At 35.1% G+C, this 21,015-nt stretch overlaps 1 protein-coding gene across 3 annotated transcripts in view; it reads right to left on the minus strand.

Moving 5' to 3' along the window:
* The window catches only part of LOC126974633 (synaptotagmin-5-like), a 69,522-nt gene that overhangs the window by 9,850 nt on the left and 38,657 nt on the right, over positions 1 to 21,015 (minus strand). For all 3 annotated transcript variants that reach the window (XM_050822144.1, XM_050822145.1, XM_050822146.1), the window contains 3 exons: positions 18,378 to 18,604; positions 7,950 to 8,182; positions 3,040 to 3,247 (listed from right to left, as the gene is read on the minus strand). In XM_050822144.1, the coding sequence (XP_050678101.1) occupies positions 3,040 to 3,247; positions 7,950 to 8,182; positions 18,378 to 18,604 (668 nt within the window). The remainder of the gene's footprint in view (positions 1 to 3,039; positions 3,248 to 7,949; positions 8,183 to 18,377; positions 18,605 to 21,015) is intronic.

A 21,015-nucleotide genomic window follows, 5' to 3' on the forward strand; every position in this document is an offset into this window, starting at 1 on the left:
CGAGAATATATATATATATAATATCCGAGATATATTGAGAATATATAAATATCCATAATGTTGTAATTATAATTTTGCGCATAATATAACATTTCTCTCATACGTCGATAAAAAAGATTTACTTCAAAAATGCATAAAAACTATTATCACAGTAATTCCGTACTCTAGCAGTTGTGCTGTGAGTAAGTTTTAAAAAATATTACGCGGTCCTTCTGGGTCGGCGGTCGTTGACCCGTATCGCTCGGCTCGTTCTCAGCCATGCCCGACACCCGTGTCCATGCGTACCTATCGAATCTAACGTTCGCGCAATTTTTACCTAAAATGTTGGGAAAACCTCGCCTTAAAGGATTCATATGCGGGGTGTAGATAAAGTCTTGTATGCAACTGTTGATAATCAGGTATTAAAACACTCATGTGATACTATTATCACACTCGGCTTCGCCTCGTGCGATAAACCCACATTCGTGTTTTAATACCCCTTATTACACAACAGTTGCATAAATAACTATTGTTACACGTGAAACCCAACGCGAGACAATGTTCGGTCAATGATTTATTATGACTTTCGTTGTGGGCTTACTCAACAACAAAGCTATGATAGGCTGCTATTAGCATTTCATAATGAAGCCCCATCTCGTGCCACTATTAACAATTGGTTTAGCGAGATAAACGTGGTCGTGGCAATCTCAGTGATCATCCGCGTGAGGGACGTCCTTTAACAGTGACTACTGAAGATAACATCAGTGCTGTGCGACGCATGATAGAGGAAGATAAGAGAGTGACGGAGATTACTTCGAAAAACAATAAAAGTATTGACAACTTTCTACATTAAGCCGTTTTTCATTTTTTAAACATTTTCAGTGTTATTTAGGTATATATTATGAAGACCTAAATAGCATTTCTATATGATCAAAAAATAACTATCATGAATTAAACTCAAAAACAAAACAAAATATATGATATTAGGAAGTATTCATCAAATTAACATAATATCAGACAACGAATCCATTTTTTTTATAAATGGAGTACATATCAAGTCTAGAGAGACAAACCTTGTGTTTAAAAAGTATATTTTCGGTGTAACCAAAAATAGTTATTATAGGTTAAAGTTACTTTATCGCATCAGAAATTTGCTAAGCGTTTGCGTTCGCAAAGAAATAAGTGATTCACTGATTCTCCCTAAATTGAACTACTCAAATACTGTGATTGGGCCTAGGTTGTTGGTGCCTTCAAAAAAACTTATACAAAGGGTACAAAATGCTTGCACAGGATTTTGCTATGATATTCCTTACCGTGCACACGTAACACCCTTTTTGAACACCAATAACATAATGAAGATGGAGTTTCGTAGGCAATTACATTTTGCCTTTTTTTATGATAATAAGGGACGAGACGATCAGGACGTTATCAGCTGATAGTAACTGATACGCCCTGCCCATTACAATGTAGTGCCGCTCAGGATTCTCGAAAAATCCAAAAATTCTGAACGACACTACAATTGCACTCGTTACCTTGAGACATAAGATGTTAAGTCTCATTTGCCCAGTAATTTTACTAGCTACGGCGCCCTTCAGACTGAAACACAGTAATATTTACATATTACTGCTTCACGGCAGAAATAGGCGCCGTTGCGGTAGCCATAATCTAGCCGGCATCTTGTGCAAAAGAGACTCCCACTGGTGTTTTTTGCCTCGTTACTTTTTAGCGTGGTAAAATATAGAATACCATTATTAAACTACTAACTATATAAAAGGCTTAAGTGACTGTTGGACTCAAATGAAAGTTATCAGCGCCTCTTAATGCTGGAATGATTTGCCGCCCCCTATTATCAAACAAGTTTCTTCTCTTTCAAAAACGAACTCAAATCTTTACTATTAGAAAAACTCATAATAGTATGTACTATTTCATAAAATAAAATAAATCTTTTAAAACTCCAACTAAAACTCAAACTTTTTATTTTTTTTCTCTTTTTCTACTATTTTTATAATGGTCATTTTTAGGATCTATAACAAAAGGAACCGTATTGTCTACGGCTGCTGTCAACAGGTCGACTTGGTAGGAACCTACTGAAAATCATTGTTGGAATTGGGGTGATCCTATTTCAATTCCAAAAATGCTGAGTGGGTGCATCATATTTTTAACATCATAACATAACATCATATTTTTTTTGTTAATTTACTATGTATATATTTTATGTGTTGTGTTATAAATGAATGCTAACTTTACTTTATATATTGTAAAGCTTCTCTTGTGCCATAATTCTTCCAGATTGCTATTCCGGTATAAAAATTACTTCCTTCTGAAAATGGGTGTCAATACTCCACATTATTTTTTAAAGTACCCGAAATTGCTGTAAAAGTAGTTGGTTTTTAGTGACGATTAATAAATGAACCATCAAAAGTCTTCAATATTGACTAGACCTAGTAAATACTAGAATTATTGCACTAAAATTTTTAGAAAGTATGTTCCAATGATTCAAAAGTGCATAATATAAGCAGTTTAAGCCAATTTAAATAAAGGTTATAAAAGTTTGCGTATTAGTTTGATCCATCACTTTAAGGATTAAAGGAGAATTACATTTTCAACAGTAATCACCGCAGTCTATGCCCTCTGGCCACACTAGATGGAAGTACAACAGTGTTGCCACCACCCAGAGCAATACAAACCAATACTGTATTAACCCGCTTTAGCAACCATAACCATTACCCGGACCTTAAGGCAGGCGTGTCTTTATGTAATTGCCCTGTGCTTCCACGGGTCATGAAAAGAATAGTGAAGTCCCAGACCCAAAGGTGTATTTAGAGGCGACTTAAGGCATTTACTAGTTGGAGACTCCTTGGCACAGGATGCCGGCTAGATTATGGGTACCACAACGGCGCCTTTTTCTGCCGTGAAGCAGTAATGTGTAAACGCTTATGTAATAAACCTGGCCTATTTTCGTCGATTGTCTCGCAGCAAGGGGTTCTATATGAGACGTATAAATTATCTAAGAGTCAAAGTTTAAAAATATTTTCCAAAACATTTCGTCGCAAACTTTACCTGTCGTAATCAAAAACTTGAAGCAACAACGTCTTATCGCTGAGTTCGTCATGGGACACTGGGAACTTGAAGTGTTGATCAAAGAACGGGTTAGCCTCGTTCCTGTGCACAGGGGTCTGTCGGACCCTCGTGTCCACTTCGGGTATGAGGGTAACGCGCACGTAAGGGTCGTTGAATCCACCGGCGTCATAGCCTGCAAGGTCGTGAGCTGGAACATAAATAATTAATGATATTATAATTAAAAAAAAACGCTAACAGAAATGTACAGTATGTTCAAGTATCATTTGCAATTTTGTATTATTTTAAACGTAAGTATCTTTCCATACTCTGTGGTATTACCTATTACAACCGTTCATCACAGTAGATGAATTGTATTGCGAATTTAAAGGTATTTCTAAAACCAAAAATATATGTTCCGGATATGTCATCACCAACATATCATTATATACAAAAACTTTCTAAGAATCACACTGCATCTTACTGTATAAGTTTTATTCCGATCGGTTTAGTAGTTTTCTCAGCATAACCGAACAAAAAAACCCGGCTCTGCTAGTATATATATCAAATGTCCACTCTTGAGATTATAAAAAAAGACGTGTGCCACTCGGGGACTGTCGCGGTAAAGCTATTGCATAGCATTTTTTATCAACTTATGCAATTATAATTATTTATTTATTTTATTTATGCAGTATTTTTTTCCTTTGTTTTTTTTCTTTGATATTAATTTAAGTTACACTTTTTGAGCGTGGTGACCGATAAGAAAACAAATTTTTTTCTTTTATTAAATAAATGAGAAAAAATATTTATATCAAAATATTTTTATTATCTTACAATACATGTAGGTTATTCAGGAATATTTATCATTGAAACTATAGGTAACTGAAATAAGAAACATAAGTTTCAGACTTGATATCTTCTAAGTATCTGGAAAATACCGCGTCAATGGTGGTTCCATATTTTGTTGTGGATTCTTGTGGATCATTATTCATTTTCTAATTCAATATTTTCGAAAGAAAAGTTGTCAACCGCTCTGATTTTTTATCAGCGAAGTTGATGTCGATATCGATAGCAAAATAAGTGGAAATTTTTTACCATTTGTACCAAGTATTTTCGACCCTTCTTCAGTGTACTCCAGTAAAGTTCGATGAATAAAATGCTCTACCTCGTCCAACTTTGGATTTGGAGAAATGAAAATAATGATAAAAATTAAAAAAACGTGATAAAAAAATTAAGAAATTAAAAAAAATCAAGACGTACGTACTATAGGCTCGAACTTGGGACCTTCTGCACAAAAAGCTTACATGATAACCGCTGTTAGACAGCAACCGTAATAATGGTGGCGAAATATCTATATAGTCTAGTAAGTGGGGAGTTAGGTTATTTTCGTTACGGAATTTCTGGATTCGGTCTCCACGCTCAATGCCCGCGATAGAAGCTATGCAATAGCTTAACAGGACTTTTTTTTCTCCAAATTGATGCTTTTTAAAACTGTTTCAAGGACTACCTCCGCTTCCAACCATATTTTATATGGTTGGAAGCGGAGGATATAATAGAATTAACCATATTAATATTTTACAGAAATAGCAATGACAGTACAATATTGTATATTACATTAAAAAGAGCGCAAAAAAGAATTCTGGGAGAGTTTCTTGCGCCGCTTCTTCTCTAGTCTATTTGATAATAATATATGTAAATTATTTACTTTTATGACATGGAATTTGTTAACATTATACATAGGTACTGAATGGATTATTAAATTACTTACTTTGGTCTCGTGCCAGATTTTGGCGAACCAACACGTCCTGAGGATGCCTCGTGTAGAGGCGAAACACGTGTCGAATTGTTTTAAAAACAAGTATTGGCGGAATGAACACTAAAGAAAACTTAAATCATTTGTATACATTTAATTTCATTTAATTTCTCTCTCAGAGCGCCATTTGTTACCGAGACGGTAGTAGTACCTAGTATATTAGAAATGACATCAAAATAAAATTCACTGTAGAATTCCTTCGAAACACTTTTGAGAAAATAAATGCCTTTTTATGCCTTTTTTTATTGAAAGACATAAAATATAATAAAAATATAAGAAAGGTGATATAACAAAACATAACGATCGTTTGACTATCGGCGGAGTAATGGTGTACCAAACAAACAAGAAAAACAAACATATAGACGAATTGAGAATCTCTTCTTATTGAAATCAGGCGACAAAAAAGAGAAAAAATATAGATGAACTTGCTAAATTCGACAATTTTATTGACGGGTTTAAGCAGGGTTGACCTGAATTCTATCGTCGAATAGCCCTTTTTATTAAAATTCCTATAATATGCAAAGCTATAAGCTAAGCGTTGTCTTTTTCATAATAACTCAATGTAATGCAGAGTTTTTTGCCGTTTTTATTCAGGAACATATTTTCGTTAACAGACCTAATTATTGACCATTAAAAAGTTATAAAACCAAAATATTAATTATATCTATCTATTAAGATGTGATATTAACAAGCATATTATACAATATCGAATATGTATTGAAATACGTTCTAGGTTCATCCTTACTGTTTCATGGTTTACTTTATATATAAATACTCATATTTATTTACAAAATAACAGATATTTCGTATATTAGCCCCGCTCGTGGTGGCTACGGTAGCAGATTGAGGTGAGATAAGTTAACTATATGCAGTAAAGTGTTCATTTCATTATTCTAACTAATTTGAGCGTTACCTATATAAGGAAATCGAAAAGTTACAAAGTCGAAAAACTATAGCTACCGCTAATATTACTCAGATGGCCTTTTAAATAAAATAGATGATATTATTAAAAATTACGTCAATAAATAGATGGCAATTTAGTCTACACAATGTGCACCACAAATACAAGATTGAATTTTTATTTTCAAGTTTGGATCTATGTTGCATAAAATCACATAAAACTAAGCAGCGTCAGAATTTTTATTTTTATAGATTATAATTTTTATAATTATAGTTTAGAGATAATGGTTGTGAATAAGGAAGAACTAAACAATAACAATTTATTACTTGTTTGTAATTTGAAAGCAACCTATTAAAAATCGTACCAACTTACTTTTTTGATCAAAACAAGGGATGAGACGAGCAGGACGCACAGCTGATGGTAATGGATACGTCCTGCCCATTACAATGAAGTGTCGCTCAGGATTCTTGAAAAACCCCAAAAATTCTGAGCGGCACTACAACTGCGCTCGTCATCTTGAGACATAAGATGTTAGGTCTCATTTGCCCAGTAATTTCACTAGCTACAGCGCCCTTCAAACCGAAACACAGTAATGCTAACACATTACTGCTTCACGGCAAAAATCAATCAAAAGCATCCTGTGCAAAGGAGCCTCCCACTAGTTCGCTGCTCAGAAAATCACTCAGAAAACAGTGGTTTCGTAAGTATTAAACTTACAAAAATAAACTATTTCTTACAAAGCTTATCCATTCATTAATTTATTAATTGTTAAAAATATTAAAACATACTAATAACACAAAACTACTAGTTTTTAATGCCTTGTTTAGATTGTTGGTTAGTAATGGTAAATAAAGTATCGATAAACTAGAATTGTGGGGTATGCCCTATTTACGCCTTTATTTATTTTCGCCATTTTATTTAAGTATTTGTAATTTGTTATTCAGTTTAACGCGAACTTTCGGAATATGTGTACGATGTCTGGAGTGTCCAAGCGAGTGCTTTACGCCCGCGATTGTTTAAAGTTTTTGTTGAAAAAGTTAAAGTTGTATTTATTAATTTAACTTTCTTAAAGTTCAAGTGAAATGTTTCAATAAATTTTCATTTCTTCGCTCATAATTATGTTATTGTTAAGAGCTTGTTTACGAGAAGAGAACTAACAGCCAATTCGCCGCCGTGTGCTACGTTGTCGCTCCTCAGGGTCAAAGTACGTAGTCTAAACAGACTGTTTTCTTTTTTCTAATTCAATTTTGATAATTACTTTCTTTGAATTTTTTTTTTATAATTTAGGGATTTTAATTTAATTATTAATTTTACTATACTTCTACGGACCAGCATGACTTGTATTTTCATTTATTTCATATAAGCTGTTTCCATACTGTATATTTACTACCGTCCAGCATCTGGTAGATATCGAGTGACGCCTTAGCATAATAACAGGTATATTGTGTCAGTTTTTGTAAATCATCACTTTAACTCTATTCTACTGTAGCAGGTTCGAGCGACTCAACCTAGAAAAAGATCGGCGGAGCTTGAAACCTCATAAAATAGATAATGGCCTAAAATTTACAGTTAAACAGAAAAACGGCCCAACTTTGATTTTTTCATGAGAAATTTATATCTTATAATAATTAAGTTCAGACAGCACCTACACAGGTAGCACGCGAGTTGAATACAGTCGGGGTCTGGAATAAAAAACAGGAGCATCTCCCCCGCCGCGCTGTCCGCACGCTTCGCCTCGCGCGCCTACTTTTTAGGGCTGTGCCATAGTTTTCGCGTATCGTGTTATCGCTTTAATACTAAAGTTGTGATCATCAGGCTTCGTTTTAAAAAAAACGAGTTATTATTCATCACCAAGCACGAGAAATGGCGAAAAATGTTTTAGACATGACGTGTGTTGAAGAAAGGCAGAACAAAGTTTGAGTTTTAATTTTAACCTAGTGTAAAATGGAGTACTTCAAGCATTGTTTAAATTTATCGACACACTCATCATTATGATCATCAATTATAATTAGTTCACATCACTATCGCATTCCTGAACTCTGCACTCAACTCAGTCGATATCTGTACATCTATTTTTATCATTATTTTTAAAGTTGGATTACGTAGATGTTATACTGATAATTATAATGATATCTATTTCATTAGTTACATAATATTATGATGAATGAATTGTTGAAGTATAATAGAAATACTACTTACCTTCAATTAAATGAATTTCTAAATCCGATCGATCGAAATCGTACTTCAGTCGTAAATGTATCCTTCCTAAAGAGGGACCTGAGCCTTCGAGTTCAATAACGAGCGGAGCCTCCCGCTTCGTGTAGAGATCTGGCTGCAGGGCCCCGAGGGAGCTAATGGTGGCACCACCTCCAGGACTCAAAGGGCCAGCGCCGCTGCTGTTTTCGACTAAGGAATTGCTGCGATCTATTCTTCTGTAAAAAATAAAGCATATGATGTAGTAAGATAAGTTTTAAAAAGAAATTAAATACCTTAATGTGTTTTGGGAAGGTAACCGTCTAAGAAAACCTCTTAGTATATATCCGTTTTTAGTTGTTAATATTTACCTGTGCCTGTAGAAGAATGCTCTATCAAACAATTCTGTTACGCAAGAATCAAAAGTACGACTCAAAGGAATATAATATGTATATTTTACGCACCCTGATGCTTATGGATTACTTTTACTTACGAGTATATAGTATATTACCCATATAGTCCAGTGGTTAGTGACCCTGCCTACTGAGCTAGATATCCCGGGTTCGAATCCCGGTGGTTACAAAGATTTATATGATGAATATATTCTATTTAATTAAAGCTGTAAGCAGGCAATTTATCAAAAATCGAAAAACGTAGCAAGTGGTTTACAAGACGAAATAGTTTTGGTAATCTCTGGAAATTTGATCACGTATGTAGTAGCCCGGTATTGCTTAATTTTATGTTTCTGTTTGAAAAAAAAAAGCCAGTGAAAAGAGATATAAATAGTAAGGTTGTGAAAAGTGTACCTACAGGACAATTATTAGTACAGATGATGTCAACATTTGGGGGTGTTATTTTATTAAATAGTTCATGTCCATTTTATCATTCCAAATTCTTTATTTTTTTCTTTGTTGATAATAACATCTGTTACAGTTAGTTTCCGAGCTTAGGTACAAGAACTGAGTTGCGAGACTTGTTTTTTGTACAAGTTAGGTTTTTTGAATGGCATACAAATTTAGAAGAATAAGCTCGTGTAGGTTCGTCCGTAAAAGGACACGTAGATAAGATGATTAATAAGTACTTCATTCCTTTCATCGACAAAGAATCTTTATAAGTATATTTTCTTAATTTGTGATGGTAGTTAGTAGGTAGGTGGTAGTAAGATTGTTGTTGAGCAAATTTCCAGAGTGCAATAAGAAGAAACTATGAAAATCTTGTGACCAAATGATAGTGTCACAAGAAACACAAAACTAAATGTTAAATTATTTAAACTTTCGTGAGTCATTATTCAATTATCTATTAATACGGCTTTACTCACGTTTTTGTCGGTGTCGGTACCGACTAGTTTCGGACCATTCGGAGGTCCTTCATTATCGCAAACCCACCACACTTACCCTGATGAAGGACCTCCGAATGGTCTGAAACTAGTCGGTACCGACACCGACAAAAACGTGAGAAAAGCCGTATTAATAGATAATTAAACAAAATGTTGTTGCATATTTAAATATAATAACATTAATTTATATACTAAGTAAAATATCACAATATTAATAAATATTGTTTGATTAAATCGTTAAATTTGCAATTCTCTTACAAAATTCAGTATGAAATATTAAATCCGGCCTTGGGAATGGCGTCCAATCCATATTTTAGAGAGTTGGGTACGTCCTTCTATCGTTTAATAATTCAGTATCAATTATGTAAACCGTTGACAAGCTAGCCTGACGATATAAGCTATGGGATTTATGAACTTTGTTTTGTTTTTAGTGAAGGATCATGGTAATGGTTGTATACAGCCTTGCTAAGAACGAGATCTGTCTCAGATGAAAATTTACTACATTCCCTACTCACTCTTCGATTGATGTTACAGTCTTAATTTAATTAGTGAAGTGAATAATGTTTGACATACATTTTGTTGCTTTGGAAATGAAACAAAGATCATTGAATTAACCGAAATATCTATCTCTTTGTAGAATTAGTATCCTACAAACTATAAATGTAAACAGAATATGTCGAATTATTCTTACAAATTAAGGAAATGTCTCAAGTTACAACGAACTAAACAATGATGATAAAGATGCACTGTGTTGGTTTTACAAAAAAGAAAATAGTGTCAAAGTATTTTAGCTCTTAGGAAATGTGGACAAGAATGAGGGCTCAATCTTTAGATTCTCATAACATAACATAATTATGAAATGTGTTTGCTTGAAGTGAATTAGTTCGTGATATGAAAAAAAAATGTAAAGAGTATTAAGGAATATAAAGATTTCAACACGATAAAAACACTTCATTTGCCTAATAAATTGAAAGATTTACCTTTCAATGTTTTTAAAAAAAGACTGCATCAGTGGTTAATAAATTAGTACCTCTACAGCTTAAATAAACTTTTCAATACAAAATGAATTATTATTATGAACAAGTCTGTTTGATAATAATATATGTCAATTTTATACTTTTATGACATTGAATTAGTTAACATTATACATAGATCCTAAATTAATTATTAAATTATTTACGTCTTTTATTATAATATCATTAAATTTAAATTTTAGAAATATTAATAATTATAGCTTTGTGAAATCCGACATGTTTCAGTATAACAGTAGTGTGTTGGTATTTAGACAATTTTATAACATATTTTGCGTGTCAATTAATGAAATATATTTGATTATCAATAATATTATGTTAACGTCTTAAGTACAGATGCAAATAAAATTTCATTTCATTACATTTAATTTCATTTCATCTTGATTTTCTGGAATACCGAAACAGAAGGATTAATGCAAAATTTTAAAATTCTATTGAAAATAAATGAACTGAACTACACACAAGAGCCACACCCAATAATTTATATCAGAGTTGATACATATCGACACGTTATCGCAAATGCAATTAATGGCCTTAGTGGAACTGAGACTCCGGATGTCCGAACCGGGATTGTCAAACGTGAGCGACAATCGATACTTCGTCCTCAATTTATCTCGAGTGGAGCGAAATATTGTTAAAATTCCGTGTCACGTTTCGGATGATCGTTTTGCTAATAAAATCTGTAGCTGGCAGTGATTGTGACATACAGATTGATTTATTTTAAACAACCTATCAAATATTTTGAAAATACGACAATATTCTATGTTCATTTTTTTTGCAAAAATTTAGAGATAGTGAATAACAATTATGATCATACACATATATATATATATAATGTGAAGAAGCTGTGGAGGAGTGGGAGGGTCGCAGCACTGACGCTCATGTATTTACGACGAGTAACTCATACCGTGACATTTTGCTTGAGGATGAGGGTAGCATAAGAGGACTCTTATGCTACCTATCTAATGCAGTCAAAATACTGTGCGAGCCTACATTTTCTGTCTAATAGAACCTAAGAAGGAAGACGGAGCAGAAGTCTTGGTGGATGATGTATGGCTAATCACCAAAGCTCACCTATGAAACCCTACCGATAGATTGATGGTTTTGAGCATTAGGTAATAATTAGGAAAAAAAACAATCCTCTTAATATGAAACAATGCTCCTACATTTGTGAAGACTGATTCTTTACTTCTGCCAACTAATAAAAGCTAATGTGACATATCTGTCTCGTATTCGAAATAAATCTGTCAATTATTCTACTGAAGTTTTTTCTAGGCGACTATCTTTTACTTGTTCCTGAACGGTCTCGTAGAAAGCCTCATATAATAGGGGTTAAAGTATGAAATTGCCGTTTTATTGTAATAGGTACATCGAATTGACACTACCAAACTTAGTGAAACAGCCCCCACTCATGAATCGATCTTCACCATTATTGCTCCATGATAACGCGAGACCTAATACAGCACGAGAAACCGTTTTAATTCTACATGAAGTGCAATTAGAAAACATTCGTCACCCTCCGTATTCGCCAGACTTTGCTCCAACGGACTCTCATTTTCTTCGCGATTTGGACAATTTTCTACGTGATAAAAAGTTTTCTTCTCAGGAGGCAGTACAAAATGCTTTCACACAGTTTGTCAAATCTAAATCAGCTACAGTTCTATCACAAAGGCATTGACCTTATATTACTAATTACTCGTAGATGACAGCAACTTATAGATAAAAATGGTAATTATATTGATTAAATAAATATGTTAAATTAAAAAAAATACTAATTTCAATTTTTCAGTACAAATCGGCAATTTCATCTTTAACCCCTAATATATTAGGTCCTGTGTTGGCAATAGCTATCTATAGCAAAGCTCATATTTAATAATATGTTATATTCTTATTTTTATTGTTAATTCGTTAATCAATAGTTATTTCTTAAAATATGACGTTAGCCATCATCCTTATATTATGATGCGGATTCTTATATAACTAGTCTGGCCATAAATACTGTTACATAAAAATTTTCTTTTTTTCAATTTTATTATTTTGAAATTGGATATATTATTTTAAAAACTTATTTCGATCTTGTGCCATTTCACATATTTTTTCGTGTTCACTATCAAAATACAATATGGAATGGGGTGTTAAAGAAAATAGGATTGCAGTGATCGCCTTGCACAAAGTGGGTATGGAGCCGTCGATCATATTCCAGACACTTCAAAAGCGTGGAAGCAGCCATCGTTCATCATTCGTATATCGTACTATCAACAGATACAGCAACACTTCGTCTGTCGAAGACCAGAAAACATCGAGGCGGACGCGTGTTGTTAAAACTACAAAGGCTGTTAATGCTGTTAAAGCCAGAGTTCGTCGAAACCCCATTAGGAAGCAAAAAACCTTATCGCGAGAAATGAAGATTCCCGCTATGAATCTGTCGCGTATTATAAAATAAGACCTGAAGCTTGGTGCTTATCGCCAATATACAGGACATGCCCTAAATCAATCTTGAGAATTAAAGAGAGTGGATCGATCAAATCGCCTTCTGTCGCGATACACATGTGAAAGGCACAGAAATATCCTCTTTACCGATGAAAAAATTTTCACGATTGAAGAACACTACAATAAGCAAAATTATAAAGAGTACGCTCACAGTTCTAAAGAAGCTGCTCAAGTTGTCGGAAAGATACAACGTGGTCATCATCCTGCGTCAGTGATGGTTTGGTGGGGCGTATCTTATCAAGGAGTTACAAAACTAAATTTTTGTGAATAAAGTGTAAAAACTTCAGCCAAAGTGTATCAAGATACAGTCTTGGATCATGTTGTGAAACCTCTCAGCAATACACTTTTAAAAAAATATACCGTGGACTTTCCAGCAGGACTCTGCTCCTGGTCACAAGGCACGAACTACCCAAGCCTGGCTTGTAACCAACGTTCCGGACTTTATAAGAGTTGAAGACTGGCCCTCATCTGGCCCAGACTTCAACCCTTTAGACTTCAAATTATGGTCAGTTTTAGAGGACATGGCCTGCTAAACCCTGATCTGAGTCTCTTAAAAAAATCTTTGGAGCAAGCAGTGGCGAAATTTCCCATGGAAACAGTACGTAAATCCATAGATTCGTGGCCAAACAGATTCAAGGCCGGTATAAAAGCCAAAGGTGGCCATTGGAGACGTTATTAAAAATGTTGGTATAAAGTTCAATAATATTACATTACCTCATTTAAAAAAACTGCATTTTCATTTGTAACAGAACTTATGACTGGACTAGCTATATTTGCGGATGGATGGCAGACGATTTTAGCAGAGTGCTTGCGTTTTTGTGAGAGGGATGGATGAACGGTATTTGGAGGTTTATTTATTAAACAGGTGTATATAAATTAATATTATTTGTTTGAAATAAATTACTTATTTTAATATTGTAATGGGCTCACGACGTTTTATTAAAGTATAAATAAATAAAGTTTGCAGCTAATTTACTCATATTTGGCGTATTCGTGCCAATTCTTAATAAAATATTAACGCTTATTAGCTGTACCTAAAATAATCGACATAATAATTAAATTACTCGAAAAAGAAATAAATCATACACGACAAAATAAATGAAACTAAAAGTTTCAATTGAATCGAACCCACGACCTCAATACACACACTTGTATACCACGGAGATATTACGGTACTAGCTTTATTTAGAATTCATTCATTCATTCGCTGTCGTCAATAGAAGTCACAATATTTTAACGAATGTGCTTTATTACAGCAACAAAAAACCATGTTGTCACGTTTCAGTGAAAAACAACGTGCATTTCTCGTTTAAATGAACACAAAATACACTTTTTTTTTTATGGAATAGGAGGACAAACGAGCGTACGGGTCACCTGTTGTTAAGTTATCACCGCCGCCCACACTCTCTTGCAACACCAGAGGAATCACAGGAGCGTTGCCAGCCTTTAAGGAAGGTGTACGCGCTTTTTTTGAAGGTACCCATGTCGTATCGTCCCGGAAACACCGCACAAGGAAGTTCATTCCACAGCTTTGTAGTACGTGGAAGAAAGCTCTTTGTAAACCGCACTGTGGAGGACCGCCACACATCCAGATGGTGAGGATGATATCCTAACTTGTGGCGTGTCGTGCGAAGGTGGAATTCGGCGGCAGGAATTAGGAAAAACAGCTCTTCGGAACACTCCCCGTGATAAATGCGGTAGAAGATACACAATGAAGCGACGACTCTACGCAACGCCAAGTGATCCAGCCGTTCACAGAGTACTGGGTCCCCGACAATTCGAGCTGCTCTGCGTTGCACGCGGTCAAATGGATCGAGCTGATACTGGGGTGCGCCAGACCAGAGATGACAGCAATACTCCATGTGTGGCCGGACCTGCGCTTTGTACAGCGCTAGAATGTGGGCCGGCTTGAAGTATTGCCGTGCTCTATTAATGACGCCCAGTTTTTTTGAAGCCAATTTGGCATTGCCCTCCAGATGGCCACGGAATTGGCAATCGCTCGAGATTTCGAGACCCAGTATTCCGATACTAGGCGAGGCTTTTAGGGAAGTGTTGTCGAAGAGCGGTGATGCGACAAATGGGGTTTTTTTAGTGGTAAACGCGCAAACTAGAGTCTTCTGGGGGTTAAATTGGACAAGGTTCAATTTACCCCATTCCGCAACCTTCTCAAGAGAGGACTCGATAGAAGACACAAGTTTCTCCCGGCACTGGTCGACGATTTCCCGAGAGAGACGTGCATGGCCGTGTATACGGCATCACCAGTGCTGTCCTCTGCATAGCAATGAATGTTGGAGGTGTCCAACATATCATTGATATGCAGAAGAACCAGCGTAGGAGATAGCACACAGCCTTGGGGCACTCCAGCATTCAAAGGCTTCGGGTTCGAGCAATGTCCGTCGACAACGACCTGTATACTGCGCTCAGTGAGGAAGCTGGAGGTCCACTTGTACAAGCTCTCGGGAAGCCCAAATGATGGAAGTTTAGAGAGGAGCGCCTTGTGCCATACACGATCAAAGGCCTTCGCTATATTCAGGCTAACTGCCAGGCCTTCCCCCTTGCTTTCAATAGCCGCAGCCCATCTATGTGTTAGGTATACCAGAAGATCACCTGTCGACCGACCATGGCGAAACCCGTATTGGCGGTCGTTGATCAACTGGTGACCCTCTAGGTATACCAAGAGCTGACGGCTAATTATGCTCTCCATGATTTTGGAGAGCAGGGAGGAAATAGCAATGGGCCTGTTGTTTGCCGGATCCGAACTGTCTCCTTTTACACTAGTTTCAACTCACTACTTCGTCCGCGTGAACATACATAGTTAAATTGGGGTATAATGCATTCATTAAATAACCTTATAATCAATGATATTTAAAAGTATAGATAGGTTACGTAGACAACATTCGGTGTTTGAAAATGATACACTAACGCACACATGAATAATTTAACATTGCAATAGCACACGACATTACAATTACACGTCAAAGAAGGATAGTAAATGCTATTATCGCAAGCGAAAAAGAGATAACTCTAATTTGCTAATTGCTTCGTATTTGTATAGAGAAAATACAGTTAATTCATCAGATATGATTTTTTATCGTATACCGTGATTTATACCTAAATTACGATTCATTCATGTAGTAAAAGCTATAAAGTAGTAAAACTGCATTGAAATTAGGTAGATAATGTGTGATTGATTTTATAAAAAAATAATTTAATATTGATTATAATATATAGCCACATTGATGATTTTAATTATTTATATATAAAATAATAAAAAACATACAGACACCAAAACAAAATCGAAAGGTATCTACAGTAAGGGTCCCATTTTTACAATTTTACTAACAACTGCTTCCAGAAAGTTTTAAGATTACAATTATTATTTTTTGTATCTAATATTATTTATGAATGTCTTTTTGTTGAGGGTTTATTACAATAAGGTAATGGGAGAAGAAGAAAATGATCCATTGATTCTCCTGCAGTTAGCAAGGGATGTACTGAAAAAACTCTCAGGTAAACAAATAGCACTCACTGTATACATCCGCTACCTACCCTAAAACTTGTTTTAGTAGTTTGATAGTTCAGCTACCTATATACGCACTTGTTTATTAAAAATTATTACATTCACTGCAACAATGACTTTAAATCATTTCCTAAAATATTCTACCTCGATCATCCCGTAACAGACAGCATCAATATTTTGTCATTTCTGTACGTTAATGTATGATCGGCTTGGCAGCGATCGGCGTTGTCATGGCAACATATTTATTTTGTTAGATAAATAATGAAATCAAATAAAATGTTATAATTCATGATTTCTTAACTGTGGTATGTAATTCTATGATTTATTTTACTTTCGTAATTAGTGCATCTTCCCATAACACAAGACGGCATTTTAATGTTGTACCTATATCCAATTGTAAGCAATTCTGTCAACAACAGACGCGTGTGTACCGTTTTCGTATCGAGGAGCGACTACGACCAAAGGAACCAATTGACTCAATTTAGGGGATTGATTTTTGGCGCGCTAGTGACATATCTACCTCTTTTAATACTATAATATCATTGCTTATAACTCAATTATTATAAAAGTACTGCCTAGGGAGGGAGCTCTTATTTTAAAATAATAACGTATTAATGTAAAAGTCATCGGAAAAGTAAGACACAATCGACCAGTTAGGCAGGGCCCGTTCACGAGCGTGAGCCTTCCACTTATAATAACGAATTCGATGAAAAAAGCACAAAAACAAAAATAATTTATGTGCGGCGCGACTAGTAAAAGAGAAGTAAGAATTACGTACGTTTTTTACGAGTAGTTCATACCTCAATCGCTTGTTTTGTTTTCTGAATTCATACTTCAATCGCCTGTTTGGTTTCTGAATTAATACTTCAATACTTAGATAATCTATACGTCTAGATAGAGCCTCTAGTGTTAAGACAAACCGATGAAAACAGGCCAGGTTTATTACTTTAGTGTGCGTGACAAGATACGTCTTACACTCGCGATGTGTATGTCACCTATTTGTTTTCTAAACTCATACCACTGTCGCCTGTTTTGTTTTCTGAATTCATAATTAAATGCCCTATTTGTTTTCTAAATTCATACCACTATCGCCTGTTTTGTTTTCTGAATTCATAATTAAATGCCCTATTTGTTTTCTAAACTCATGCCACTGTCGCCTGTTGTGTTTTCAGAAATCATAATTCAATGCCCTATTTGTTTTCTAAATTCATACCACTATCGCCTGTTTTGTTTTCTGAATTCATAATTCAATGCCCTATTTGTTTTCTAAACTCATACCACTGTCGCCAGTATATTTTTCTGGACGTTTCCAATAATCATAATAAATTCACATTTATACTATAATATTATGTTTTAATTAAATATTAGTAAACCGATCAATCTGGCGAATTTTTGCAAATGAACAAATTCATTTTATTTTGTTCTAATTTAATATATTATTAGTACAGGCACAGAGTACCTATTGATAACGCGCCGATGTACGCCGTAGTGATATGTCGCGATAAAACTCGTATTCCCTTGAAGACACGTTTACTCTATCTAATGTCAAGTGTATCGGAAGAGATGATGCTCGGGGAAGAGGGGACGCTTGCGGGGTGAGAGGGGGGAGCCTACGTAAATTGAGTTTGGTCCAATTTACGGAGTGCAGAAGCGGTGACTGCTCGACAATGTAGATTGATTCTGTTCAAAGTATGACCATAAATTTAAAATTTTGTGAACATTTTAATAAGGTTTATATTAAGTAGACAAGTAAATTGGCAACCAATCTGAATTTGATATCATCGAATTTAGTTCGAGTTTGTCAAAGTTAGATGAATTTGTTCACCAATTGGAAGATGTTAGCGATTCGTGTGAAGGTGCATTTTGCACAAGGCGAAGCTTAGGGCCTCAATACACCCGAGCAGAGAAGAATTTAAAGCGGAATATAACAGTGCAATCTACAGTTGAAAATAATATAATATTAAAAAACAACAGAAAATTTATGTATGGCAAGCTGAATATTAACTTTCTAAAACTGCTATCACATTCTGTTATTAATGTTGTAAAGGTATTATTACCTGGGTGGTACCAGAAGCGGCGATAAGCATCTTGGTGGTGCATGCCTTGGACTGGGTGGAGCCGGTGAGTCTGCAAGTGAGGCGAGCGAGCCAAGCGGAGCGGCACGGACGTCGAGCGAGGCCGCGCGGAGCGGACTCGGCGAGCGGGCCATACTCATGCCACCAGCCTCTAGCGTGCGCCCGTCCGGTGCAAAAGTGCGGATAGCTGGTGATGATCCGCGGTGACTCTACACAATACGGAATATAAATAAATTTATATAAATTATGTTTATAATCAAATTAGGGAGTAAACATTCTTCCGCGAAACTTCAATGAAGTATGACATACTCGGCGCCGGGTCATAAAGGTAGGACTTCATCAGAGCTGAAGACTTTCCGTCGTCTAGTCCCGATCTTAATCCGCTGGATTTATGGTCAGTTTTAGAGAGTACGGCTTGCTCTAAGCGCCATGATAATTTGGAGTCCCTAAAACTTGGCAGTGAAGAATTTTCCCATGGAAAGAGTGCGTGCTTCTATTGATAACAGGCCTCAACGTTTAAAGGACTGTTATTGCAGGCAATGGAGACCACTTCGAATATATTTTAAATTGTTTTATATTTATGTATTAAACTAACACACTATAAAACTAATAAGTGTTATTTGCAATAGAAACTTTTTTGTTCCTTGTTTCAGTATTTATGGCAAGACTAGGTATAAGATTTTATCCAACGTAAGAGGCAACCATGTAGACCCATAGTCTCTAATTTACAGGCCAATATTCTATGATGTATCAAAAGCATTTTGGAAGTCAGATAGATGGAGTCAACTTGACCACAATAAAACAAAGTGACTGACGTATCGCGAGTGTAACACGTAGCTGTCATGCACACTAAAGTAATAAATCTGGCCTGTTGTTATGTGTTGCGTAACAGCAAGAGGCTCTATTTAGACGTATAAATTATTTTAGTTTGGTAGCAAAGATGGCGAATCGTTGACCTTGAAAAATTCCTATGATGTGCAATTAATAATTGGACACATTCCGTTAAATAGATAGATATAAGCCAAGCTTAAAACATAATCCAAAATCCAAATCCATACACTGCCTTTAAGCAGATTAGCCCATATTTGTTTTCGAAGTTGATTAAAAATAAATAGAATCTCGTTAGGGCATAAAAGGGTTTTTACCAACCAAATCCCTTAACGTGCTCTTAAAAGGGTCATCTAAAAATAGGATTCTCTAATTTCATTATTGACCACCTTATTTTTCGGTTGATCAGCTATCTAGGTTTTATGTAGGCTTTAAGAGAAAACAACCTGAGCTTTATTTTATTTTAAAGATAATTTATAAGAAAATAGATAAATATTTAATACAAATAATTGACGTACAATAAATAACATAAACTGTCTGAAGCAAAATTCTGTCTACGCGTCTGTAAGGCAGAAATTTCGTTCAGTTGTGTTTGACCGCGCTTTAAATACAACGCCACGCAGTGTTCAGTGAAAAACTGTCCATATAACAGCATATCCAAACTTAAAAAGAATGACTATTATTTCAGGTAAGTGTCCCTTTAAATTAACAAAATAATGTAACAAATTACGTTTATAATAATTTTGCTAAATAATTACATTCCAATTGTTAAAAAAATCCATCGCCGAAAAATGTAATTTACACACAATCTTATGAGTGTAAACAATACCGATAGTGATATGCGACTTTGAACATTACTTACACGAAATTTGGCGTTAATTTGAATGAATGTTTGAATATTATCTGTATTAGTTAATGTATACGTATATACAACGCCGCTAGGACATTTTTGATGACCTTTTAATAGTCGATTGGGAGTCTATTTGTTTATAGTACGTCAATGATAATGAAATTCTTCTATGAGAATAATAATCGAATACATTCAACGATTAAACACTACCCCCATACCTAGTGAATTGTCAAAAGTATCAAACTATATTTGTCAGACCATAGTGGTTGACAAATAAAAAAAAGGCTATCTATCGATATTTTTGTCGATAATTTAGATCAATGTATTAAAATAAATTATATAATATTTGTTAATAACATAAAAATACTTTACTTAGCAAGTAACATTATAAATACATTTAAAAGATGTTAAACGTAATTTTTATGTCAATGTAGGTATTGTATAGTATTTGTTATTATATATTTTCGTTAAGTTGGTTAAGTTAAGGCGCGGCTTTTACGTCCACATTGCCTTTTCAGCCTTTTTTACCTATTCCGTGTATGTACAAATGTATACACATGCTTAATATCGACATTATTTATAATTAGGTACAGCCCTATCGATACGCATGGATTCAAACTTTGATATATTCAATGATTACAAATATCTCTTGTATTTGAAGGTTTTTGGAATTTCCGATCAAAAGAAACTTCCTTCTCGGGCTACACTACACACCAGGCTTCTTTTTCGACGCGGTATTAGTGCAAGACGGCAAATTTCATCATTTTCGCGGAGTTTCATACGTTATCACAATAAGAGCGCGACTGTTAGCCGGTGAAGCTAATTTCGTTCAAAATATGTTCCGTCGCTCATATACGAGGCGCGCCTGCCCCGCCCACAAGGCCATTCTAGTCTCTTTTAACTGTTCTGTGGTACCAACCCTAGTGAACCACCCAGACGTAC

This window comes from Leptidea sinapis, chromosome 33 (genome assembly GCF_905404315.1).
Source record: "Leptidea sinapis chromosome 33, ilLepSina1.1, whole genome shotgun sequence".
In the NCBI taxonomy this organism is placed as follows: domain Eukaryota; kingdom Metazoa; phylum Arthropoda; class Insecta; order Lepidoptera; family Pieridae; genus Leptidea; species Leptidea sinapis.